The 27,019-nt window shown below is 35.8% G+C and overlaps 1 protein-coding gene across 1 annotated transcript in view; it reads left to right on the top strand.

Moving 5' to 3' along the window:
- The window catches only part of Tmem30a (transmembrane protein 30A), a 31,329-nt gene extending 6,207 nt beyond the window's left edge, over positions 1-25,122 (top strand). The window contains 6 exon segments of the mRNA XM_020167269.2: positions 13,085-13,192; positions 15,843-15,950; positions 18,325-18,412; positions 19,607-19,756; positions 20,395-20,601; positions 22,558-25,122. Of these exon segments, the coding sequence (XP_020022858.2) occupies positions 13,085-13,192; positions 15,843-15,950; positions 18,325-18,412; positions 19,607-19,756; positions 20,395-20,601; positions 22,558-22,751 (855 nt within the window). The 3' untranslated portion in view covers positions 22,752-25,122.
- Positions 25,123-27,019: the final 1,897 nt, after the last annotated feature.

Below are 27,019 nucleotides of genomic sequence, written 5' to 3'. Positions count from 1 at the left end.
CCTTTTAATTCCTCCTTTCCCACCACATTAAATTAGCCTTAGAAATAGGATGTATTTACAGAATTACTAAGAAGACATGCCAGTTTGGGGGGAACAATTACAGTTGCAGCAAAACAAAACTGAGGAACACATAACTCTTCAACTAATCTACTCATTGACATCTGTTCTACTTTGCCTCTGGTTCTTTGTCATTTGGATTTAAGTTAATGGACAGGTCTCCAGAGTATGGTTGTATTCTGAACTGTGCCTGTATGCTTTGATGTTTAAAAAACATTAGTTTTTAATAAAATAAGGGAACTGTATACAGTTTTCTACTTGGTAACCTCTTTTCTTTCTATGTCTGGAACTATTACTTTAGTATAAACTTTGGTTTTTGAAACCGGGTAAATTGTTATACTCAACAGATTTTAACAGATTTTATTGCAACCTGGATATTAGGTCAGACTACCCTTGAATTTTAGCTGACAAAGGAGATAGTAGTTATTTGATAGTAAAAACTCATAAATTGAGTTAGATTATTGAGGATATTAATCAACATTGGGTATTTTTTATATACAAAATACCTCTTAGGCATAGTGGGTGATAGAAGAAGTTTGGGGATGGGTCTTTTTTTGTTTTCTGTTTAGACCAGAGGGCCTTTTCTTAAGGAGCCTGAAATCTTATGGGGAAGATGATAATATACAGGAAAACTAAGTCAACATTGCTAGGTGAGTGGTATTCACAGAATGTGCCTTAGTAGTTCAAAGAAAGAAAGATAAGGTCACATCTGTCTCTAATGACCAGGGAAATATTTGCCTAGGAAGTGGGCTTTGAGCTGGAACTTGAAGGACAGAGAGCATTTCTAAAGGAGAAGTTTGGATGTATTCTTGTAAAGGAGATGAACCTGAGCAAAGATCTAGTGGCAGGAAATCAAAAGGTATAGAGAAAATAAGAATAGGACAAATTAGCTGGCTCCAGATTGTAGATAGTCTTACGTATTTGATAATTAATGTATTAAACTAGGAAAGTGATGTGATTGACCCCCATGATGTATTTCATATTAATTAGGACTGGGTTCAGCAGTTAGTAATGATGATTTCCATTTTCATACAAAATATTATAGGACCAAAATATGGCTTTGACATGGAAGGTCTGTTTTACTGAGTCTTCACTCTGTCTAGTTTACTCCCTACACATTCTTAGGGATTGTCTTTCATGTTCAAGGGTCAGAATAGAGGCTAGAGTACTAGTTGTTTTTTTTTTTTTTTTTTTTTTTTTTTTTGGTGGTACTTGGGTTTGAACTTGGCTTTGCACTTGCTGGGCAGGCCCACCACCACTTGACCCATCCTCTTAGCTTGGCTAAAGGCCTTTTAATGAAGGTTCTTGGAAGCTGCCACCACACACTACCTACATTTAGTAATAAGGCCACACTAACTACAAGGGAAGTTGGAAAATGTAGTTTTATTCTGGTAATGAGGTTTTTAGCTAGTGAGTCAGAATTACTTGTTAATTATGTCCATTCCCATCTCCCACTAACTCCTTAATTCATGCTTCTGAAGTATGGAGATGGTGAAAAGTGCTATGAAGAAAAATAAAGACAGGAAAGTTTTGAGGGATGGTTTACAATTTTAACAGGGTAGCCAGGGGAGGCCTCAGGAAAGTCGTATTTGAGTAAAGATCTAAAGAGGCAAGGGAGTAAAGCTTATTTATATTTGGGGGAAGAATATTCCATGCAGAAGAAGTAGTAAGAGCAAAGGTTCAGAGGAGTGTGCCTAGTACTAAGACAGAGTGAATAGTGTGTGGCCAAAGCAGCATGAAAAGTGAGGAAGAGTAGTAGAAGATGAGGTTGAAGTGGTAAAATATTGGAATACACTTTACATGGATCACTCCCATACCCATTGTACAGTTTTGTACAGATAGATTACATAATCTCATTTATTGTTAAAAGAGTGACCCTCATCATGATGGGGAGAGTATTGCTTAGCAAATAAGAGTAGAAGCAGCGTATTTCTAATAGGAAAAAAAAGTGTTTTTCATATTCTCAGACGTCATTCAATGTCACACTCTGGCACTAGATGTGTGGGGACTGCCCCCTTCCCTCAGATGCCAGTCACAAGTCCCAGGTTGTGACCTGTACTGTACTTCTGACAAAGGGGTATAAATCAAGGTTCCCATGACCCCCCCCTTGAATTTGTTTGCTAGAACAGCTCCTAGAACTCACTTTACTCTTAATTACCTATTTGTTATAAGGGATATTAAAAGGATATGTACGGATGAACAGCCATATGGAAGCGCTGCATAGGATAGGAGGTATGCGAGAAGGGGCAGGGAGCTTCCATACCTTCCTGGATGTACCACCCTCCAGGGACCTTCATATATTCAGCTACCTGGAAGCTCTTTATACTCTATCCTCTTGGGTTTTGATGGATGCTTCTGTATAGCACGATTGGTTAGATCATTGGCCATCAATGATCAACTCAACCCTCAGTTTCTCCCCCCGCCAGATGTTGGTTGGGATGGCTGAAAGTTCTCTTCTATCAGGGTTGGTCTTTCTAGTGACCAGTCTTCATCCAGAAACAATCTAGGGGCACCCAGCTGCCAATCATCTCATTAGCACACAAAAGGTATTCTTATCATTCACTTCTAAGATTACAATAGTTTTAGGAGTTCAAATACAAAGCCTTACTTTATTCATGTTAATTGTCTATTTTTTGATGTACTCTAAAGAATAGATTGAAACATAACTAATATAGCCCCTTTCATCAGTTATAGCATAAGCAGTTTTTATAACTTGATACTTTAGCAGGACTTATATAAACTAAAACTTCAGTGGTGGGATTAATTTTTTTGTAGAAATAAGTTAAATGCCATGTCTAAAGACTTTATATATAGAAATTTGTACATCTGTCCCCCATATGCAGGCTAACTTTCCTCAGTTTCAGTTACCCACAGTCAACTGTGGTCTGAAAATATTACATGAAAAATTCTAGAAATAAGCAATTCATAAGTTTAAGATTACATGCTATTATGAGTAACATGATGGAATCTTGTGCAGTCTGCTTCACCCTGCTTGGTTATGTGAATCATCCCTTTGTCCAGAGTAGTCACTTAGATTGTCCTGGTGTCACAGTGGTTGTGTTCAAGTAACTCTTGCTTTACCTAATAGTGGCTTCAAAGTGTAAAAGTAGTGATGCTGGCAATTCAGCTACGCATAGAGAAGCCATAAAATGTTTCCATTAAGTGAAAAGATAAAAGTTTTAAATAAGAAAAGAAAGAAATCATTTACTGAGATTGCTATGCTTATAGTACAGTAAGTTATTTTTAGACCATGTAACTTTAATTACAGTATATTTACTGTACCTAATTTATAAGTAAATTAAACTTTAACATAGTGTGTTTGTAGAAGAAAAAACATACTATATCTATGATTTGTCACTATCCATGGTTTCAGGTATCCCCTGGCATTTCTGGAATGTATAAGCTAGGAATAACTGAGGATGTTATAAAGTTATCTTTCAAACTCTGCTAGGTAAGAAGGTCCTGGGATGATAGCTACCTAGTATAACAAAGTTGGTGTTTTTAATTTATATTTTATATAAAAAAGCGAAGACTTAGTTGTGCTGTTTAAAATATTAATGTAATAATTGGTACCAATTTTATTTTAAAATGTCTTTTAAATTGACTTTTATATTTGCATTATTGTAGGATGCGTATTATTTAAAATTGTAGGAAGCAGCAGTGCAGTCTAATAGAAAGAACAACAACTTTGAAGCTAGCAGATCTGACTCTGAGTGGGTTAAATTGTGTTCCCCAAAAAGATGTTGAAATCCTAACGTTGAGTAACTGTGAATGTGACTTTATTTAGAAATCGAGCCCTCGCAAATGTAATCAGTTAAGATTAGGTCATTAATGTGGGCCCACATCCAGCATTATTGATGTGCTTATAAGAAGAAGCAGACACACAGCAGAGAGGGGATGATATGAAGGCAGAGGCATAAAAAGAATACCAGGTAACAGAGACAGAGATGGAGTGGTGCAGCTGTAGGTAAAGAACTCCAAGGATTGCTAGCCATAGCCAGATGCTGAGAATAATCAAGGAAGGAAGTCTAAAGGGGAATATGGCCCTGCTAACACCTTAAGTTTGGGCTTTTAGACTTAAGAACTATGAATGACATTTCTCTTTTTCTAAGATACTCAATTTGTCTTATAATACATTTGTTTCAGTAGTTCTAGAAAACTAAGGTAGACATGAGCAGGGTGGGCTTGGGTAGTCACATTTGATCTGTGAATCTCACTTTCCTTATTTGTAAAAGACCAAGAACAGTTCTGGCATGGAGTAGGCATTTGGGATATAGTAGCTGGCTTTGCTTGCTATTGCTGTCTTTTCTTCAAAGACTTACATTTATGTATCTCCTAATTCATTGATCACTTCCAAGTGTGGGAGTATGCTTTACTGATTGGATTTAAGGTAAAACCCTGCCTTATGGTTCCCCTTGAGGAAACACATTCGATTTCTTGTGCCTTCTACGTTTTTTTAGAATATAAAGGTTTAAACTTGTTTGTAGTTGCAAGTTTAGAACTGGGTTTCTGCTGATTATTTTAGGATGAATCTTCAAAAATAAAAATGATCTGGAAAGAATCATGAGTTTTAAAAAATCCATTTTATTGCTAACTTTTACAAAGTTCATAATCCAAATATGGTTTTTATCTTTGCTTTGCTCACTTTATCTAATGGCTACAGTTATTATTGCTTTTTAGAGCAGTGAAGTTATTCTGGTACTGGCCTGCTTATCTATATTTGGGGGAGGGAGTGTTTTTCTACAGTGATGTGTTTGTCTATTTAATAAAAATAAAGCATTTAAAATACTTTAAAAATGTTTTTTAGTACTCTATGATACCCTAGTGCCTTGTGACTCTTTTACTTCTCTTTCTTATTCTCAAAATCTATACTGATCTTCTTTTCTACCAGGGCCTGGATTGTATAAATTATTTAGTGTCCAATGATAATAACCTTTGTGGAAAATTTAGTGATGTGCCTCATCTTTGAGTGTTGGATAGCAAGCAATGCAATTTATGCTACTTTCTCTGAGGCAAGAACATGGACAGTTACCTACCCTTACTTCCTTCTCAGTGACAAAGATTTCTCAGGCAAAGCAGAGAAATTTGCTGCTGTGGTATTACACTAGTGGCATAAAATTAATTTTCTGTTCTAGACACCTGGAGCAATGTTAATGTCATGCTCTTCCTAGCCCCTAGCTGATGTCTGCTATACCTGGTATCTCCTGAATGAGCTGCTTTGTTGTTGCTGGTGTTTCTGTCCTGTGAGTACTAGTGTCCATTCCAAGGGTGGCATCTCCTAAAGCTTTCAGAGGTGCCTTTACCAGAAATTTTATATGCTTGCAGTACTCCATTATCAGGACAGGGCTGGAATGACTTTCTCTATAGCTCTATTTTGTCCCTTGGTCTAGAAAACTACACTACTCTAGTTTATAGTAGCTTAAAGTCACAAAACCTTTAGCTTCTATTCTGCACTATAATTCCACCCTTTTTTCCTGAGACCAAAGTGTTCTTGTTATTGATGACTGTGTTTTATAAATGTACCCTGTAGAGATACTTGGTAACTGGAAAACCCCTGAATGATTCGTAGATCTTTATCTCTAACTCAACTTTGTTTGAAGTGTTAGATTCGTGTGTGTTTTGGGTGTATTCATATGCTGTGCCTTCAGTCAGGGATGTAGTTTTTCTTCTTTGTACAGTACCGTCTCCCTGTCAGTGAGATCTATTCAGCAGTCGTCCTGCAGGAACTTGCTGACTACTAGACAAGGTTGTTTTACTGCTATGTGTACTCTTTTTATTAAAACATCCATTCCACTTTAAAGACTTATTTTCTGTATCAGACACTGAGCTCTGGGAGGTCAGGTACTAAGCTGAATTCTCATTGCCTAGAATATAGAGGCACTCATTAAGTGTTTGGTGAATGAATGATTATCTAATGATGTGGTGTTCAGAGTGTTCAGGAAGTCCCATTTCCCAGACTCTTGTGATTTGAGAGGCTTGTTTTCAAAAGCAGACAGTGTGGGAATAGACCCACCTAGTAATATTTGATTTTGTTGCTCTCCTAAAACAATCTCTTCAGTTCTTACTCCCTGCAGAACATTTTAACAGCACTCAAGGTTACTTAGCTTTCAGAGAATTTGTTGTCAGCAGCAGTAACCACTTCTGGCTAGCTTAAACAGAAAAGGAATTTATTGGAGGGGTCTGGGTAGCTTTCACACAAATGGATGGGAAGTCTAGAGAATCAGGTTGGGAAACAGGTAGAAAGGGAGGTTTGAAAGCATACAGTCTGGCTCATGTAACCTAGCTGCTGCTGAGTTCCCCTTCTACACTCCTGCTGTGGCTGCTAATTTAGTCACACCCACTCCCTGTCTGCCAGGATTCAGTGATTTATGTGGGAGTATCTGATTGTTTAGATCTTGTGCCTTCCGTCCACAATGGGCTTAGGAAGAGGAAGGACCCTTTCTCTTGTGGCTTGTGAACTGGAAGGTAGCTGTTTCCCTCCATAGTTCTCACGTGGAGAATTCCGCAATCCTTGGGAGTGTGTTGGGCTGCTAGATACCTTAATTGGATGAAGAACAACACAAATCGTAATTATCCTTTAGAAGTTTATCTTCATTCTTATAATGTGCAGGTCCTGAGTTTGTAAGTCAGAACGGAGGTGTGCATTGTGTGAGGTGTGACATGGTAGAAAGTGCACAGGTGCTAGAGACATGAGGGCTGTACTCAAACTCTTGCTCAGAATGACCAGCTGAGTAATTTTGGGAAATTACCAAAACTTCCTAAATGTTGGTTTCCTAGGTTTTGGTGTTGGGTTCTTTTGGTACTGGGAATGGGCCCAGGACCTTACACATAATAAACACGTGCACTGCCTCTGAGCTATACTACCAGGCTCAACCTAGTTTGAAATAAGGAAAATAAAAGCAAACTCTGCAAGACTATTATGCTTCTTAAGCAAGAATTAAAGTATTAAGTGCTTGTCATGTCTGACAGTACACATTTGATAACAGTAGTCAGTAAGACATGGTATATCATTTTGGCTCTAGTTTATCATTTTACTCTTGTTTCTTTTCCTTCCAGCATGAATAATCTAAAATGTTTATGCTATTTGTCCTTAAATGCGCCATGTGCTTCTACTTTGTTGCTTCTCCAATGTCCCCTCTTTCTCTTTTTTCTCATCTTTAATGACTGTTCAGATCTTTGTTTCTCCCCAGCAGCACAGCAACTAAGAGATAGCATAGATAAATGGGACCACATAAAGCTAAGAAGCTTCTGTGCATCAAAAGAAATGGTCTCTAAACTGAAGAGAACACCCACAGAGTGGGAGAAAATATTTGCCAACTATACATCAGACAAAGGACTGATAACCAGAATATGTAGGGAACTTAAAAAACTAAATTCTCCCAAAACTAATGAACCAATAAAGAAATGGGCAAGTGAACTAAACAGAACTTTCTCAAAAGAAGAAGTTCACATGGCCAAAAAACACATGAAAAAATGCTCACCATCTCTAGCAATAAAGGAAATGCAAATTAAAACCACGCTAAGATTCCACCTCACCCCTGTTAGAATAGCCATCATCAGCAACACCACCAACGACAGGTGTTGGCGAGGATGCGGAGAAAAAGGAACCCTCTTACACTATTGGTGGGAATGTAGACTAGTACAACCACTCTGGAAAAAAATTTGGAGGCTACTTAAAAAGCTAGACATCGATCTACCATTTGATCCAGCAATACCACTCTTGGGGATATACCCAAAAGACTGTTACTCCAGAGGCACCTGCACATCCATGTTTATTGCGGCACTATTCACAATAGCCAGGTTATGGAAACAGCCAAGATGTCCCAGCACTGACGAATGGATTAAGAAAATGTGGTATCTATACACAATGGAATTTTATGCAGCCATGAAGAAGAACGAAATGTTATCATTCGCTGGTAAATGGACGGAATTGGAGAACATCATTCTGAGTGAGGTTAGCCTGGCCCAAAAGACCAAAAATCGTATGTTCTCCCTCATATGTGGACATTAGATCAAGGGCACACACAACAATGGGATTGGACTTTGAGCACATGATAAAAGCGAGAGCACACAAGGAAGGGGTGAGGATAGGTAAGACACCTAAAAAATTAGCTAGCATTTGTTGCCCTTAACGCAGAGAAACTAAAGCAGATACCTTAAAAGCAACTGAGGCCAATAGGAAAAGGGGACCAGGAACTAGAGAAAAGGTGAGATCAAAAAGAATTAACCTAGAAGGTAACACCCACGCACAGGAAATCAATGTGAGTCAATGCCCTGTATAGCTATCCTTATCTCAACCAGCAAAAACCCTTGTTCCTTCCTATTATGGCTTACACTCTCTCTACAACAAAATTAGAAATAAGGGCAAAATAGTTTCTGCTGGGTATTGAGGGGGTGGGGGGAGAGGGAGGGGGCAGAGTGGGTGGTAAGGGAGGGGGTGGGGGCAGGGAGGAGAAATGAACCAAGCCTTGTGTGCACATATGAATAATAAAAGAAAAAAAAATGAAAAAAAAAAGATCTTTGTTTGTTCTTCAGAAGAAAGCACTAGTCCATCTACTACTGATTTGTCCCTCTTTGTCATCTAGTTTGACACTAAGTTTTCTTTGTATTCTTGTGCTGTCTTTAGTAAAATAGTCTGCTGAGGGCAGAGGGGACTAACTATTCTTGGGAAAAAGCAGTTAAGTGGAAGGAACTATGGGGCTTGGAGTCAGAAGATCTTGATAGTAGCCTAGCACTGGGGCCACTGCTACTTATGTCATCTTGGGCAAGTTTCTAAATGTGTTCTTTTACATATAAAATGGAAATAACACTATAAGATTTTGGTGAGGGTCAGATGAACTGTGTGTATGAAAGACAGCTGTGTAAACTGTGAAGACTAAGTAAAAGTGTAATACTTTTTAATCTGTCTTGTGCTTTATAGTATGCCTTGTACATGTTAAGGCTTAATATATTAATGGTAATGATTTTTTAAATACTTGTTTTAGTTTTACCTGGAATCAAAAGAAATGTAAGTTTTGAATGCATTTTTAAAACTATAACCAGCAGATTGTGATATGTTAATACCTATCTTTTGATTTTATTTAAGCATAATTTAATAATAATTTTTCCAGTACAATGTCCAGTTTTATTATGCTGTAGTATAATTAGATTTCAAATTCTATTGAATTATTTTCATTCAGTTAAATAAAGATTATATTTCCTCGATTAACCACAACTGATGATATCTCTTTAGACTAAAGAGAGTGATTTGAGAGCTTTCTTTTCAAAAGCATCTAATATGAGAATAAGCCTACCTGGTTTTTTGGTGGTATTGGGGTTTGAATGCAGGATCTTGTGCTCTACTACTTGAACCACGCCCCAACCCTTTTCTGCTTTAGTTAGGTTTTGGATAGGATCTCATGTTTTTACCTTGGGCCAACCTTGGACTGAGATCCTCCTACCTATAACCTTTTGAGATTACAGGTATGTGCCACCATGCCAATTTTATTTGTTGAGATAGGGTTTAGGTAACTCTTTGCCTGTGTTGGCCTTGAATCTTGATCCTCCTGCTGACTTCCTGAGTACCTGGAATTACAGGCATGAGCTACAATGCCTGGCCCTTAAGTTCCACTAGTAAATAAGCTTTGATGAAAAACATTTCTATAGGAGATTATATCAAAATTTGATACCATGTTTTGTCAAGCAGTTGTGTGATTTTAAAAAAATCAGCTAGATGATGTACTTAGGTGGTGATTCTATTTTCTAGATATAGATTTTAATCTCTTCATTTTTAGCTATAAAGAGTAACTACTTCCAGAAGTAAAGACTAGATGATGTTTTTATATTCTTAAGATATAGATAATTAGGGATAATTAGGGCTATTTATCATAAAATTCTCATTTATCAAGAGAATGAGAAGACAGTCCATAGACTGGGAGATTTTGCAAATGACCTATCAGATAAAGGACTGTTAATCTGAAATCTACAAAGAACACTTAAAATAGTAAGAAGATTAAACAATCTAATAAAAATGGGCAGATCTTTATAGAAAACTCATCCAAAAAGGGTATACAGTGCCTTAATCAGCCAGGGGTTCTATAACAAAATCTCACAGGTTGGGTGACTTAAACAACATTTGTATTTCTCACTTCTGGAGGCTCAGCAGTTCAAGATCACCGTGCGGTGCTGATAGATGCAGTTCCTAGTGAGAGCTGCTTTCTTTTATAGATGGTTGCCTTCTAGCTTTGTTCTCAGATGACTGAGAGAGTTCGGGTCCCTCTCTTCTTGTAAGGATGCTAGTCCCATTTTTTTTTGGGGGGGGGGGTCCCACTCATGATCTCATTTAAACCCAAGCCTCACTTCTAAACACTATCATGTAGAAGGGGTGGGAGTGTGGGTTTAGGACTTCCTCAGCATATGAATTTTAGGACAAACACATTTGGTCAGTAGCATGTCAGTGACAAGTAAGCATTAATTTGCAGCACTGGAGAATGAACCCAGGCCTCATGTATGCTAAGCACTTGAGCCACACCCTAGCCCCTTCGTTTGTATTTTGTTTTTGAGATTAGGTTCTCAGTAACTTGCCATGGCTGGCCTCAAACTCAAGATCGTCCTGCCTCTGCCTCCTGAGTAGCTGGAATTGCAGGCTTGTGCTACTACATCCAGCTCAAGTATGCATTTGAAAGATGCCCAGCATCTCCATTATCATTAGGGAACTGCAAATTAAAACAATAATGAAATACTACTATATCCCTAGTAGAATGGAAAAAATATAAAACAACACCAAATGCTGACAGGGAAATGGAGCAACAGGAACTATCATTCATTAATGATGGGAATGCAAAATGGTACAGCTACTTTGGAAAACAGTTTGGTGTTTCTTGCAAGAGTTAAACACCATATCACCACATGATCCACAATTGCATTCCTTGTGTTTACCCAAATGAGTTGAAAACTTCTGTGTCAAAACCTGCACATGGATGTTTATAGTAGCCTTATTTATAGTTCCATATCTTGGAAGCAGTCAAGAAGTCCTTCAGTGGGTGAATGGGTAAATAAATTGTGGTACCTCCATATGGTGAGATATTATTCAGTGCTAAAAAGAATTTGACAGGCTATGAAAGGACATAGAGGAAACTCAAGTGCATATTACTACGTGAAAGAAGTTAATCTGAAAAGGCTACACACTGTGATTCCAACTATGTGACATTTAGAAAAGCAAAACTACGGAGATAGTAAAAAAGATTAGTGCTTGCTAGGATTTAATGGAGTGGATGGATGAAAAGAAAGGATTTTTAGAACAGAGAAAGTATTCTGTATGGTATTATGATGGATACATGTCATTATATATTGTCAAAACCTATCAAATTTACAACACCAAGATGAACCCTAATGTTAGCTATAGACCTTGGGTGATAATGGTCAGTGTAGGTTCATTTTTGTAACAGACCACATTGGTGGGAAATGTTGATAGTGGGGGAAGTTGTACAAGTATGGTGGCAGAGAGTATATGAGAACACTGTATACTTTCTGTTCAAATTTGCTGTGAACCTAACACTACTCTAAAAAATAATGTATATCTAATTTTTAAAATTTATAATGGGAAAAAAGGCTTAATTTAGTTATCAGGCCAGGTCTTCTAACTTCAGCTAACATAGTACGGTTCAACTCTTGACACTAACCATCCTGAGTTAGCATCAGCTGTCAAAGGTTCTATAATTTCCAGTCCTGCTTGCTTCCCCAGAGGTTGAAACACCTCCAGAGCCCCTCATCCCACAATTGGTCTTTTTGGTAACTAAGCCTCATCTTGTTAGCATAAAGTCTGATGTGACTCAAGGGTCTGATGAGTAATGAAGATACTTTGACCACCTGGGAAATTTCAAGGACAAAGCTTTCTGCTCGAAACAAAGGACAAAAAGAAATGATTTAAAAAAAATATATAGTAGCTCTTAAAAACCTAATAGTATTTTTTCTTTTAATTTGAAAATGTACCATGGAATGCTGAGGTGAATGAAAGTACTTAAGATTGAAAGATTTAAGAGAAAAAGATGATTTATTGATATCTCTTAATCTCGTATTTTACACAGAAGATATCTTTATACACCATACAATTTGAATCCTATATTTATGATTTTATGAATAAATGTATTTCTTTTATTCATATGTGCATACAATGTTTGGGTCATTTCTTCCCCCTTCCCCCACCACCTCCCTTTAACCCCCAGCCCCCTCCCTCTCCCCCCCACCCCCTCGCTACCCAGCAGAAACTATTTTGCCTTTATCTCTAGTTTTGTTGAAGAGAGAGTATAAGCAATAATAGGAAGGACCAAGGGTTTTTGCTAGTTGAGATAAGGATAGCTATACAGAGAATTGACGCGCATTGATTTCCTATGCATGTGTGTTACCTTCTAAATTAATTCTAGGCTGGTGGAGTGGCTCAATGGCAAAAGTGCCAGTCTACTAAATTAATTCTTCATGAACTAACCTTTCTTTTTGTAAAAACGAGAGAAGACGTTGGAAAGATCAGCCAGTACCTCACACTTTTGAAAGACATAGATAGCCTTAACAAAAGTGGGGTTTTTGGCGGGGTGAGGAATGGACGTTGTACTGGGGTTTGAACTTGATCTCATGCTTGCAAGGCAGGCACTCTACCACTCAAGCCACTCCACCAGTCCTTTTTGCATTGGTTATTTTTGAGATAGGTTTTTACTTTATGTCCTGTAGGCCTGGACTATGATCCTGTTATTTATGCTTCCCCTTATAGCTGGGATGTCAGGCATGGACCACTGTGTCCAGCCATTGATTGAGATGGGGTCTCCCAAACTTCTTGCCCATGCTGGCTTCAAACCACAATTATCCTGATCTTTACCTCCTGGGTAGCTGTGATTACAGGCTAGAGCCACTGCACTCAACCTTAACAACCATTTTTGTCTGGGCTCTAGGTCACATCATTGGCCCTATTTTTCCTTTTAGTAGCAGATTATTTCAAAATGTTTTATATATCCACTTTCTTCAAAAAAAAGTGATTAGTTGTGTTTTTCTCTTGCAGATTGATTACACTGGAACAGAGCCTACCAGTCCCTGTAATAAATGTTTGTCTCTGGAAGTGACACCTTGTTTTTGTACCATTAACTTCACACTGGAAAAGTCATTTGAGGTCTGTGTTAGAAAAGCTATACTGTAAAAAGTATTAATATTGTGCTAACAGTTTTTTTATGAGGTACTTCTTGTAGAGAAGTTTAGTTTATTGGAATCCATACACTTTTGAGGAAGATTGTTTTGTATGCTTCGCAGTTCATTTTGCTATCTGATAATTAAGTACATTTATTTGAGTGGCTTGCTTTAATAAATATTTTATAGACAAACTTTAAGGCATCATTTTACTCTTTCACTGGAAAATTTAACTGTACAAATCAATTTTGTATCTCCATGTACTTGTATTTTAAAATTCTCAAATTGTTTTGCATACTTTTAATTATAAGACAAGTTTGACTTCAGAAAATACTGATTCTCCTATTATTTAATTGAGTTATTTTTGCAAGATACGAAGCATGACCAAAAATGAAAACATATGTTAAAACTTTATTGATTTCTTATGTATTTTGGTAAGTAGTTGAACCTCCGTGTATATGCATGTGCATTTTTTGTATTAATGCTCATGTGCCATTTTTTGTAATAGCACATGGTAAAGGGCCTAAAAAGTTTAGAATAGGTGTGGAAATACCATTTTGTGCTTCTTCTACCTACAGATTGAGCTTACAACGTTACTCTTCAGGGAGAAAACTGATTTAATACATGTCAACTTTGTGTAGATTTTCTGTATTTCACACATTCTAAACGTAGTGATAGCTTTAGCAGTCCTTGGTAAATGGTTGTCATCTGTGGTCATAGTGGTTCTTGCACCAAGATAAAAGAGGATAATGCTGCCCTTTTTTGGGGCGGCGGGGAGGGAGGACCAAAGAAACGAATTTGGGAGGGGAAAGGAATGTAATTGTTTAACTTTGTTTTTACAGAAATACCATCTAAATTCAATGTACCTTTTTGTATTTATTTATTTGGGGTACTGGGGTTTGAATTCAGGGCCTGTGCTTGTGAGGCAGGTGTTCTGCCACTTGAGCCACTGCACCAGCTCTGTTTTGTGTTGGGTATTTTCAAGATAGTATAGTCTCAGGAACTATTTGCCCAGGGTGGTCTTCAAAGTGAGCTCTTCCCGATCTCTGCCTCCTGAGTGGCCAGGATTACAGGCATGAGCCACTTTTGCCCAGCTCATTGTATCTTTAAAAATCTAGATTTTCAATGTGATGGGCAGCCTGTAAAGATGCAGGAAGTTTTCCTTTTCTTACGATAGGTAGAATTGGAGAAATAAAGAGACTTGGAATGATTTACAAGCTCCATTTGTCTTCTCCCTATTCAAAACCATTTATTTCAGAACTTCTCTTCAGCCTCAAATTCATTCTTTTGTAGATTTTGTTTCTTCAAAAAATTGTATTAAAGCCTTTTTAGGGAACTTAAAGAAGGTTATTTTGTTTTAGTATTCATTGAAAAGGATCTCTTTCAGTTTACAAATTGAATGTATCATCTTAATTGAGATGATACTCTTTTTTTTCCTCCTCAAAGTGTTTTTATCTTTTTTCCATAGTGTAATTTTGATACTCCACCCCATAGGAAAAAGATTTCCTTATAAACAGTCCCTTTCTATACAGTGGAAAAGGTTACATGGTTTGATATTTAAAAGTCAAGTTTTAGCCAGGCATGATGGTATACCAATCCCAGCACTTGGGAAGTTAGCACTTGGGAAGTTGAGGCAGGTGGATTGTGAGTTCCAGGCCAGCCTGGGCTACATAGCTTGACCCTGTCTCAAGAGAAAAAGAAAAAAGGGGGTGGGGAAGAAAGAAAGCCAAAAAGAAAAGAAGAAAAAAAGCTTTAAATAGGAGTGTATGTAAAAGTAGCAAATCAAATAAAGCACTTTAAGTGTTGCCAAATTCATTTTAATTGAGGATAAGAATAGAAAAACTAGAGGTTACAAAAAAGAAAGGAGAAACTAGTTTAAAATTTTTGCTACCTTTAAAAATTTTAGCCATTCAAGATAGCTTCTTAGCATCTTCTAAATCATTATAGTTTATATAATTATCCTTCTATGCCAAATTATTTTGAAATTAGCTCCACTAGATACTTTTCTTGATTATTATGAAGTGGCTTATTTCTAAGTTACTTAAGTAATTACTGATTTATTAATTGCTAATAGTATATGGTACTCTAGTGAGATACTTTATCTCCTCCTCCAGTACAGAATTCACCTGGACAATAAGTGAGTGTTTTTATCATTATCTCTGAAAAGTTGGTGCCAGTTGGGTAAAGACCAGTCTAAATTTGAGAACATTTCAGATTTAAAGTATCTCAGAACAGGCTAATAGATTCCTTGATGGTTATTTTTGAATGTAAATAGTACTTTTTTGAAGTATAAGGATAATTTTAAACGTTTACTATTGGGTTTTGTAACATACCTTCTTTATCCTTATTTATAATTATACCATTTTATTGTGTGTTTTATTTATTTACTTTTGCGGTTCAAGTTGTTGAACTCAGGGTCTCACACATGCTAGGCAAGTACTACCCTCAGTTATACCGCACCCTGGGCAGTTGTACTATTTTAGGTTTCTAAGAATTTATAGAATTCTCTCCTGTACTTGCTTATCACAGATTGTAAGCTTGTATAGCTCAGATTGCTGAGCTTTTGTGTATACATGAAGCAAATTAATACTTAGTAGATTTTATATGAAGAAAAATTTCCTTTCCATTTTCTTTAGGGCAATGTGTTTATGTATTATGGACTGTCCAGTTTCTATCAAAACCATCGCCGTTACGTAAAATCTCGAGATGATAGTCAACTAAATGGAGATCCTACGGCTTTGCTTGTAAGTAAAAGGATGAAATTAAAAATGTGGTATCTGTAAATTGGGACATGTGGTGACCATTCAGTAGAAATGTTAATGTATTTAATGGTGTTAGGAGAAATGAAAGAGTTGCTTGTCATTTCTAGTTTGTATAGTGAGGGTTTTTAGTTCAAATTTTTTTTCCTGAACTTGGCACAGGTTAATGACTTCTTTTCTTACAGCTAGAGAACACATTACTACCAGCTTGTTTCTAGTAATCATTAGGATTTTGGATTTATCGGTCTGTTTGTAATGGAATTTTGATGAGTTTAGCACTCTAGATGTGCAAATATGGATTTGTTCATTGTTATTATGCTAAATAGGAATATAAAAATAAGCAACTTTTTTTGCTGTACTGAAGTCTCACTACTCCTTGAGCCCATTCTACCAGCCCTAGTTTGTTTTTCAGATAGGATCTTAGGCTTTTGCACAGGCTAGCGTCAGACTCTGATACTTTCTACTTTCTTCTCCTGAGTAGTTGGGATTACAGGCATGTACCACCATACCAACTTATTTTTGAGATGGGATCTTGGCTTACTGTTTGCTGGGGCTGGCCTCAAACCAAGATCCTCCTATCTCCATGTCTGAAATTAAAAGCATGCACATGGAAGACATTTAATAAATATTTACTGAATGAATTTAGACATCTTTATCATGCCTCCCTCCCCCTTTTTTAAGATAGGGTCTTAACTATGTAGCTCAGGCTGGCCTTGAACTTTCTGTCTTCCTGCCTTTCTTTCTCAAGTGCTGGGATTAAAGACATGTGCTACCACACCTGGCTTATCATGACTCTTCTTTTGTGTTATAGTTGGCTATATATGGCTCTGTCTCCTCTGTTAACATTCTTAGTTGCTTCTGGCACTTAGCATGGTACATGGTGCATATTAGATACTTACATATAGACAGTAATATTTTCCCTTCTTTTAAAACTTACCTAAGAGCCAGGTATGGTGTACACACCTATAATCCCATCACTTGGGAGGCTGAGGCAGGAGTATTATGCGTGCAAGGCCAGTTTGGGCTACATAGTAAGACTGTCTCAAAAAACAGTGCTGGGCACCAGTGGCTCATACCTGTAATCTTACCTACTTAGGAGGCTGAAGTTGCGAGCCAGCATGGGGAAATAGCTAGCAAGACCTCATCTCCAAAATAGCTAGAACTAAATGGACTGGGGATGTGGCTCAAGTGTTGAAGTGTCTGTGTTGCAAGCCCAAAGCCCTAAGTTCAAACTCCAATCCCCGCCCCCACCAAAAAAACAGCAACAAACTTAAGAATTTAATAATCTTTTTTAAAATCACAGTTCTCATCAAAACACTCAGAAAGTAAACAGCCAGTTAATACTGTCTCTTTTCTGGTCTTGGAGTAATAACTTACAACAATATAGATGGCTTGGGGCCAAAAACAACTGTGATCTCAGATATTGAAGAGCTTTTATGAGATCCCTACCCCAAGTTCTCTGGCTTTTCCACTCACATGTGCTTCTTCCATTTTAAACATGGAGAATGAAGATACAAGTCAAGGTTGGTCAGTAATGAAATAACCCTAAAAGGTATAACTAGGGTCTAGTTAATTTTAAATTGAGATTATCTTAGTCTGTTCATATTTTGAGAAATGGGTTTTGAGAAATGGGTTAATGTGGCCTAAGAATCCAGAACAACTCAGGTGAACCTCTGACCTCAGACTTGTTACTTCTCTAGTTTAACCTTGTAATAACTGCTACACCTTCTTGAGATCTTTAGTGGGGACTAAGTCAAAACCAAACATGGAAAGCAGGCAAATGTTCTGCATTGCCAGCATTTTTGTTTTGCACAGTTTAAAGATTGGTATGTTTTAGGAATCTTCATTTGACTCCTTCCTTCCTTTTTTGCACAGAGTATTTAACCCCAAATCATAAAATTTTAAATTATTTACTTGGACATCTTCATTTTATAAGTAAGCCTCAGTTTAATAAAGGGACTTGTTCAAGAAGCTATAAGATCTGACTTCCAGCTTAATATCCCTTTATTTTCTCACAACTGCATTGATGATAGACCATCCATTAATTTCTTAGGCAGAAAACTCTTTGTAGTTGTGATTTCTATGTTGTGAAAGCCAAAACAGACACTGATATATGCTTATGTGACAACATATGCAAGTAAATCTTGTATTAAAAAGGTAATACAGCAGCAATATTAAGGATATATTTTGATTTAAGTGTGGTATTATTTATAGCCTTGTTTTCATTATAGACTCATTTGTATGCATTACAAGATAGGAAATGCAGGGTGGAATTTTTAATCAGTAACAAGGGGAAGTTCATAGTTTTTTTAGAGGTCTAGGCAATAATTTCTCTCTTTTTTTACCTTCCAAAAACCAGAATCCCAGTAAGGAATGTGAGCCTTATCGAAGAAATGAAGACAAGCCAATTGCTCCTTGTGGAGCTATTGCCAACAGCATGTTTAATGGTATGATAGGATACAAACATTGATTTTTGGACAGATAATTAAGACAATTCATATAATATTGTTACAGATTTTATAGTCTTGTAACTATGAACAAAATTGTGAAATTGAACTTTAAGGTAACTACTCAATTAGGTATTGAATGGAGTTTATAATGTTATGTGGCTTCCTTTTGAGTATTCTTATCTTTAAGAATGGATTCCTATCTCTGAGAGGAAAGAAGCAGAGGTATTTTTGCTAATCTTCCTATTTTGTATAAGAAAAGCCAAGCTGCTGTTTCCACTGACTGATTATTTATACCATTAAAAGGGAGCTATCGGGCAGGGGGCAGGGGGGGAAAAATGGCCCAAACAATGTATGCACATATGAATAAATGAATAAAGAAAAGAAAAGAAAACTATTTTTCAATAGCTGTAATTTCAATGTGATCTTTAATTATATTTTCTTCAGATTAGTGTATGCTTATTTCTGGACTCTCCTTCTGTTTAATGGTCAGTTTCCTTCCATTACCACACAGGTTCAGTTATTGGAACTTTATAATAAACATGGATACCTGATAGAAAAAAAAAAGGGAGCTATTGTAGATCATTTAGAGCAGTACTGTTTGATAGAAATATAACGTGAACCATAAGTGTGAGCCATGTAGGTAATTTTAAGTTTTCTAATCGTCACATGAAAAGCCCCGAAAAGAAACAAGTGAAATAAACCTTAATAAAATATTTTATTTAACCCAGTGTGCCTAAAATATCATTTCAGCATATAATAGTATATAAAAGTTTATATTTATACTAAATCTCTAATATCTGTTACAACCTTACAGAATGTATTCATTTATGCTAACCATATTTCAGTGGCTCAGTACACATCTGTTCCTTATGGTTACCATGTGCAGACAGAGAAATGAATAAGCCAGGAACTATTAGGAATGTTATTATTAAAAGGAAGAAGAGAGGGGCAAAATCTTATCACGTTTCAGCTAGCCATATAGGAAAGTGACTTAGACCTGTGATGAGGGAAGAGAAGTCCATCTAGAATTATAAAGTTGTTATAGTTAATTCACATCTGAATAAAGAGCAAATGTGAATTATATGTCTTCTCTGCCAGACTTACTTTTGGGATCCTCATTTCTTACAGATTAAAGCATGTGTAATAGATGTTTAGTAGATGTTAGTAATATTTTCCTTTTCTTATATTTAGATACGTTAGAACTGTTTCTGATTGCCAATGAATCAGATCCTGTACCCACACTTATTCCTTTGAAAAAGAAAGGTATTGCTTGGTGGACAGATAAAAACGTGAAATTCAGGAATCCTCCTGGAGAAGGAAGCCTGGCAGAACGATTTAAAGGTAAAGCTTAGTAATATTCCTTTAAAAAAAAATAAAGTAGGAATTTTAATGAAGTAACTTAAATTTTTCTGTCTTTAGAATCTTAAAAAAAGTTTATGCTTCTTGAAAAAATAATTTCTTTCCTCGACTTCGTACCAAGTTAGGTACATGTTCTAATGTACTAAAATTCTAAAGTAATTGTTTGCTTTAATCACGAATCCTATTTCTCTGTTTTTTTCTTATAAGCCTTTCAGCTATATTTTTTAAAATCTGTAACAAAGTTTGTTAAATAAGCTCCTGTTATTTATAATCTGAAGTTGTTTTTGTTTCTGTGCTGCCTTATTTTACAATGTAATATTTCTTAACATATTTTTGCATTAAGTAGTTTGCCGTTCAGTATGTACTCAGTATCCTTTATATTCTCTTAGTTGAGATGTCAACCAAGGTGTTGTACTTTTTTTTGTTAAGTTGTTACAGGAAGAATTGGTTCCCCTTTTGATTTTAACACTTCCTTAGAATGTGAATATACTTAAATATTTGAAAATAAGAAAAATACTCAGATTGTGTGTTGCACATCTTTGTTTTAGTAAATTTTTTATTGAAACTCGTAATAGAAGTGAATATTTTATTTTCCCATCCCTCCTCCACTTCCCTTTAAGGTACAACAAAGCCAGTAAACTGGGTTAACCCAGTATACATGCTAGATTCTGAAGATGATAATAATGGATTCATAAATGAGGATTTTATGGTTTGGATGCGTACTGCGGCATTGCCTACTTTTCGTAAGTTGTATCGCCTTATTGAACGGAAAAGTGATTTACATCCAACATTGCCAGCTGGACAGTACTATTTGAACATCACATACAGTATCCTTTTGTGGTTATGTATACAGATTTCATAGAGTTCAAAAGGTGTCTTTGCAGCCTTTTCTCAGTTATGTGGCATGTTATTTTGTGCTTTAGTTTTGATCTCTGCATTTTTATAAGTATGTGTGTATGTATGAGGATATATTTTTAATTTTTATCTTCCAGAAATGTCTTAAATTTGTGTATACTTTGTACTAGGGTTTCAAATGTATCATTTGGTAAAATTATTTAAAATGTAGATTCTTGATTTATTAATAAGCTAGATATTTTTATAAGCTAGATTATAGTTGAGTTTATCTAAAAGGGCAATGAAAATACCCAATGCAAATACACATTGATAACACTGAGATATTTCAATAGACTTTTTTAGACATTAAAAACCAGCAGATGTGCTAATTCACATCAAAATAATTGTTCATAATTGCTGATCTGTTCATAGTATCAAAATATTTTTATCATTATTATTTGTTTGTAGTTCTGGAGATCAAACCCAGGGCCATACGCATGCTAAGCATACATTTTACCAATGAGTTACATTCCCAGTTTATTAGCTATATTTTTCTACATTAGTAACTTGGGTTCACTTTCAGTACTGGTAAGTATTTGTTCTATTATTACTATATTTTAACATTATTAAGCATCATTTTATTGGATTCCAGCAGTAACACAAGGTAGATATCATCTCCATGTTGTAGATAAGAATACAGGAACCTAGAGCTTTTAAGTAGCTGATTTAGGGGTTATATAGGTAGTCATTAGAAGAGTTGGGGTACATAACCAGGTACTGACTCCAAAATCTATGACTTTACCATCATCACAGGCTGTAGCTAGTTCATTCAGCTAGTTAGACCAATCCATGTCTACATAGATTCAGTCTTTTAGGAGAAAGAGAGGATATAAAGAATTGACCAGATAAAGAAGGAATTTGGGCCTGTTTGATAACACCAAGTTATCAAAATGGGGTATAAGGTGGGAATTAGATTCTAGAATTAAGACAGAAGCCCATCTTTTAAAGATTGGGATACAGAGAGACATACTAGCATAGATGCTTTGATACTATAACCAGTTGCTTGAGTGTTAGATTAGGTAGAACTCTTAAAATCATTCCTGGCTCAGGTTAAGATTGAGAAGTTGCAAAAACTATAGAAATAGTAGGAGCTTTACACTTGATTCAAAAGATGGTTTTGGAAAGTTTTTCAGTAGGGACTTCTCTCTTTTCTAGCCTTACTGTTGCCAAAATCCTAGAACTGGTCCGTTCAGATATTTCATTCAACATACTGATGTCTCCTTGTTACCTTTCATTTCCACTGTTTTACCTGTCAGCTCTTTTATCAGAACATGAGTTTTGTCATTGCTGCAAATGAGCAAGTTAAAACTTTAGTATTTTTCTTGGTAATCCTGTGCTCAGAGCCCGCTGCCTCATAACTCCTCTTATACATGCTCTTGGAGCTTACAGAGACTTCCAGTTCCAAGATTCTTCCATTTTCTCCTGTCTGTCAACCTCTTCTTCCTGTGTGGGTTTCATTGCTGTTCATCTGAAATATTTTTCATATTACATTACTTTCAAGCCTTTAGCCCCTCCTTTGTAATAAGATCAAAACCACCTAAGAAACCATATAAACCTTAATTTGATTATGTTGGTAAAATATTTCAGCTTTTACTATTTTTAATTTGCTAAATCAGGGTCAGGAGTATGGGTCAGAGGCAGAGTGCTTTCCTACCACGTACAAGGCCTTGGGTTTGATTTTCCTCCACCAAAAAAAGAAGTAATTTGCTAAATTAGGTTTTCAAGATAATAATATAACATGATTATATTATATGATTCAGAATATATGAGGAAGCTCTGTATCATAGAATTACACAAATGAATTACAAGCAATTAAATGCTAACTTTAGAAATTGTATTTTAAACATCAAGTAACTAGAGATGGAAAAGTCTTCCTATACCCTGTTCAGATTACCCTGTACATTCTTTTGACGGACGAAAACGGATGATCTTGACCACTATTTCATGGATGGGCGGAAAAAATCCATTTTTGGGGATTGCTTACATCACTGTTGGATCCATCTCCTTCCTTCTGGGAGTTGTACTGCTAGTAATTAATCATAAATATAGAAACAGTAGTAATACTGCTGACATTACCATTTAATTTTATATTCTGAAAAAATCTACTGCATGTGCATCAAGGCCAGTCCTGTTCAACCTAGCTTTCAGATGCTGATATCTGGTATGTAATTTTGAAGTTGACATCACATAGCTTTTTTTTCTTTAAAAAAAAAATCAAAAACATCTTTGTCTTTGCTTCTTACCATTGAATGACTTGTGAAAATATATGACGGGTATAAACATTAGCTATATTGATCATATCAACTGTAACTGCGAAAACAGCATTCTAATGTTTGCTTTTTATTGGGACTGGCCACATATGATGCATAGAGCCTCATTCATGTGAAATGAATCTACTGCTTAAATGTTTATGCTGTGTTGATAATATTATATTGACATAAGATGCTGTATATGTGTGCCTATTGTGTGAAGAAAAGGATCACAAGATGCATGAGTGTAATGATTTGCTAGCCTTTCAGGATTCAGAGTTACGGAAAGATGAAGAAAGACCAAATCTTAAATAAAACACTTCATCATTTTCATGTGTTGTGTGTAAAGGCTTAAAGTACCGTCTTTGTATTCAAAGGTGGTATTAGTTTATCTGGTACAGTTCTTTGTTAAGCTTAGCTTTGAAATCAAAGGACATGCTTACCTTGTCTGGCATAGAAATTAATGCTCATGTCCAAAGAGGTCAGGTAGGTCTCGGACAGAAGAATTTAAAATTCCTCTTTTAGTTTGGTTAAAATGTTGCAGTCAGGAACTCCAACTCACTTGAAATGTTTTACGGTGATCATTTCCCTTGAAGCTTATACTTCATAAGGGAAGAAAGAATATAGGTGAGGTGGAAAAACTTCTTGGCAGACCCTTCATCTTCTGCCTCAACTGTAAGCTTGATGTAAATGCTTTTACTTAGCATTAAGTAAATTACTTCTGCTTTGGAAATACCTCAGGCTGTTCTTATTTGGCAGGTAAGTGTTATATTCCAGAAATTTTTGAAAATTTAATTTCCTCTGTACTTCATTCAGTTTTTGCATACAGTTCAAATGTGGATATGTGTACACATTCTCTTATAACAGTTGTTTTGGTTGATTTTACTGTCATGCTTCAGAAAGATGTTCTGTAAATTTCCTACTTAAATTCTGGGGATTTGGGATTATGTACCTGATAAATTATGAAGTTATTTTATTTTCTACTAACTGGAATTATTTTAATACTCTTATTGAATAAATGCTATAATTTGTTTGCTATGGAACTTATTCTTAAAGTGAATGTAAACTATTTTTCCACATGCATGAAGATGTATGTAGTAATCAGAGATGACTTAATTACATTTGAATTGCTTTTTTTTAAAACTAAAATAATTCATGTTTATGTAGAAGAATACTTGTTTATTGAGAATTTGTAATTATTTCCTTCAGTTATGTTTGAAATCAAGAGATCTGGGTAGTGTATCAATTTTAAAAAAATAAACCAAAAAAAAAAATGCAATAGTTTATAGTAGAAATGTGCCACACTTAAGTTTTGTATAAAATGAAACTCAGTTAAAAGAATTTGTAATTCATAGTGACTTTTAACTTATAAAAATATTACTTGCATGAGTTATTTGATGTATGGTTATCCTAAAATTTCTGAGTACATAGGATATTATTTATCTAAAAATATTCTTTATTTTGTCAGTCCTTCAGAAATTTTTTTTTTTTTTCTGAAAGTTGTTTATTTTCTGGGCTACTTCATGAGGGAAGAGAGGTTTCTTTAGCCTTTCCAGATTGAGTCTGTACTATTTAAGAAGGACTACTATCCTGCATCTCTCTTTCTAACTGGGGGACCAAGGATTCTGCTAACGAAAAGTTGAAGAGCTTTTCTAACACTTTCATGTTTGTCAAGAGCATGGACTCTTAAAATAGAATTGGAGTTTCATCTATTTTACAAGGGCATTTATGGCCTGTGTTCTTCCCTTTCTCCTATCATTTGAGCTCTAAGGTAATTGCTTTTGGTAAATATGAAGAATATGGAACAATCATATGACCTCTGAGAAGCCTGGGAGGAAGGAAAACATTTCTTATATTTTTGAAAATTGATGTCATATTCAAATTTCAATACTACTGCATTTTAAGGCTTCTAGGTTAATTAGAAGGCTTGGAAAAGTGCATTAATTTTCAGAAAGTATTTTGACATGAAAAATTTCCCAATTGAAGAAATTATTCAGTAAGTAAAATCTAAGAAACTTCATTGAAATTGTAAGGCAGTTTAAGAATAAAGTGGAAAAAAATAACTACTTAATACAGTTATCATCCAACCAAGACAAGAGTCGAGTGAGTATTGTTTTTGACAGTAAGTTTATTTGTAATCTTGATTATATTAAAAGTTAACATTCTGTTAGTATGTTCTGTATTAATAAAAATTAACAAAATTAATTTTGATATGTTCAAGTCTTTCACCAAAATAACAGTGTCCCAGTGTTGTTGCTAATGGAAGCACTCAATTTTAACCCAGTGTCTTTGAGTACAGGCTTTAACTTCTCCATGTGTTGATAATTATTGTTAAGTTATTATATTTGTATTTATTAATCAGTCTGACAGCATCTGTTGCAAGATTATATTACTGAAGAACATCGTTTTTAGTAGGAAGTGGTCAGATTGTTAACTGAGTTATAGGTGGACTGGTTAAATTTGGTATTATATCAGGGGAATGTGGTAAGCAAAGAGAGTAATGGGTGATGGAAATAACAGATCAGGCACACAAGAAATGAAAAGCCTGATCAGTAAGGAGGAGCAGCTGAGAGGTCGGGTTAATGAGTGCTGCTGTCTTCATAGAAACACTGCCTTAGGATTATTTATGGCACTTCTTGGTTTAAGTTGTACAGTTTTGTTGTTTGAGAACATGGCAATTTTGAAGTGGGGGTGGAGGAGTACTGCTGCTGTTACAAAGAAGATTTTTGATTCATAAATATCTGTCATAGAGTTTGGATGATCCAGTAAAATGTTTCAGAATCCCCTTTTATGTTTATATCATTCAGTAAACATTAAAAAAATCACATTTCTCTGAATGTCATTTGAAAATTCAAAATAAATACATTGTCTAAAAACAGAATCAGACCATGGTGACCTTATTTGTTTTTTGCTTTTTTCTGTGCTGGAGATTGATAAAGGGCCTTATTTGTGGTAGCCAAGCACTCTACCACTGAGCCACACACCCAGACCTATTGGCTTGTATATAGCTATAACATTTATCAAAGTAACATGTGACACTTTTAAGAATCAAATAGTAAGTTCTGAAGACTTTGTGATCAAAAAGAATAGTACATGTGTGGACTTTTGTTTCCTGCCAGAGGTGATCATTTTTACCCTAAAAGGTTTTTCAGTTAGGCCTATTCAATTTGATTTTAAGTTTTAGACACTGTCTTCTTGATAATGTTACATACCTCACCTATTATGCAGTTACATCTTAATATTTAGTAAATGCATTAACTATTGTTTAAGTATGACTTTCAGAATAATTTATATTGTAGAGCAAAGCAGTGTACCATGATTAAATTTTCTTTGGTATAACTTAATTGTTCCTGGAGTTAATAATTGCCTCATTTTTAATATGTAACTTTCTGTAAATCTGTCGTAAAAATTTTCCAGCTTCTCTGTCAGGTCTACTATGTTCTCATCACTAGTTTTAAAGGGTTTTTGTACCCAAATAACAGGCAGCATCCTTGTTTTTATCAGAGAGGTCTATTCTGCAATCTGAACTGCCTGCTGTGCAGCTGTTACCCCTTTGTCATCCTTTTGTGTTGTGTTTCCTATTATCTAGCTCACTGTTGTTGACTGGAGCTCTTCCTAAAACAGGAAGAGTTGCTTTAGAAGTGGCATATAAAAGGTAAGTTTCTGAGTTCTCATATGAAGAATATACCTTTCCTTCTTTGCTTTCTTTGTTTCTTTTTTCCCCTCCCTCTCTCCTTCCCTTTTGCCTCCCTCACACCTCTTAATGAATTTGAACTCAGGCCCTCACACTTGCTAGGGAGGTGCTCTACCACCTGAGCTGTACCTCCAGCGATCTTTCTGGTTTTTTTAATTTTAATTTTAATTTTTTTTATTACAATGCTGGGGCTTGAACTCAGGGCTTTCACCTTGAGCCCTCCACCAGCCCTTTTTTGTGAAGGTTTGTCTTGAGATAGGGTCTCACAGAACTGTTTACCCAGGGTTGGCTTCGAACTGCAATCCTCCTGATGTCTGCCTCTTGAGTAGCTAGGATTACAGGTGTGAGCCACCAGCGCCTGGCTCTCTTTCTGGTTTTTTGAGGCAGTCTCTCACCATATATAGCTCA

Source organism: Castor canadensis, chromosome 1, assembly GCF_047511655.1.
Source record: "Castor canadensis chromosome 1, mCasCan1.hap1v2, whole genome shotgun sequence".
Lineage (NCBI taxonomy): Eukaryota > Metazoa > Chordata > Mammalia > Rodentia > Castoridae > Castor > Castor canadensis.
Note: the sequence above shows the minus strand (reverse complement) of the source record. Positions and strands in the feature narration are given on the sequence as shown.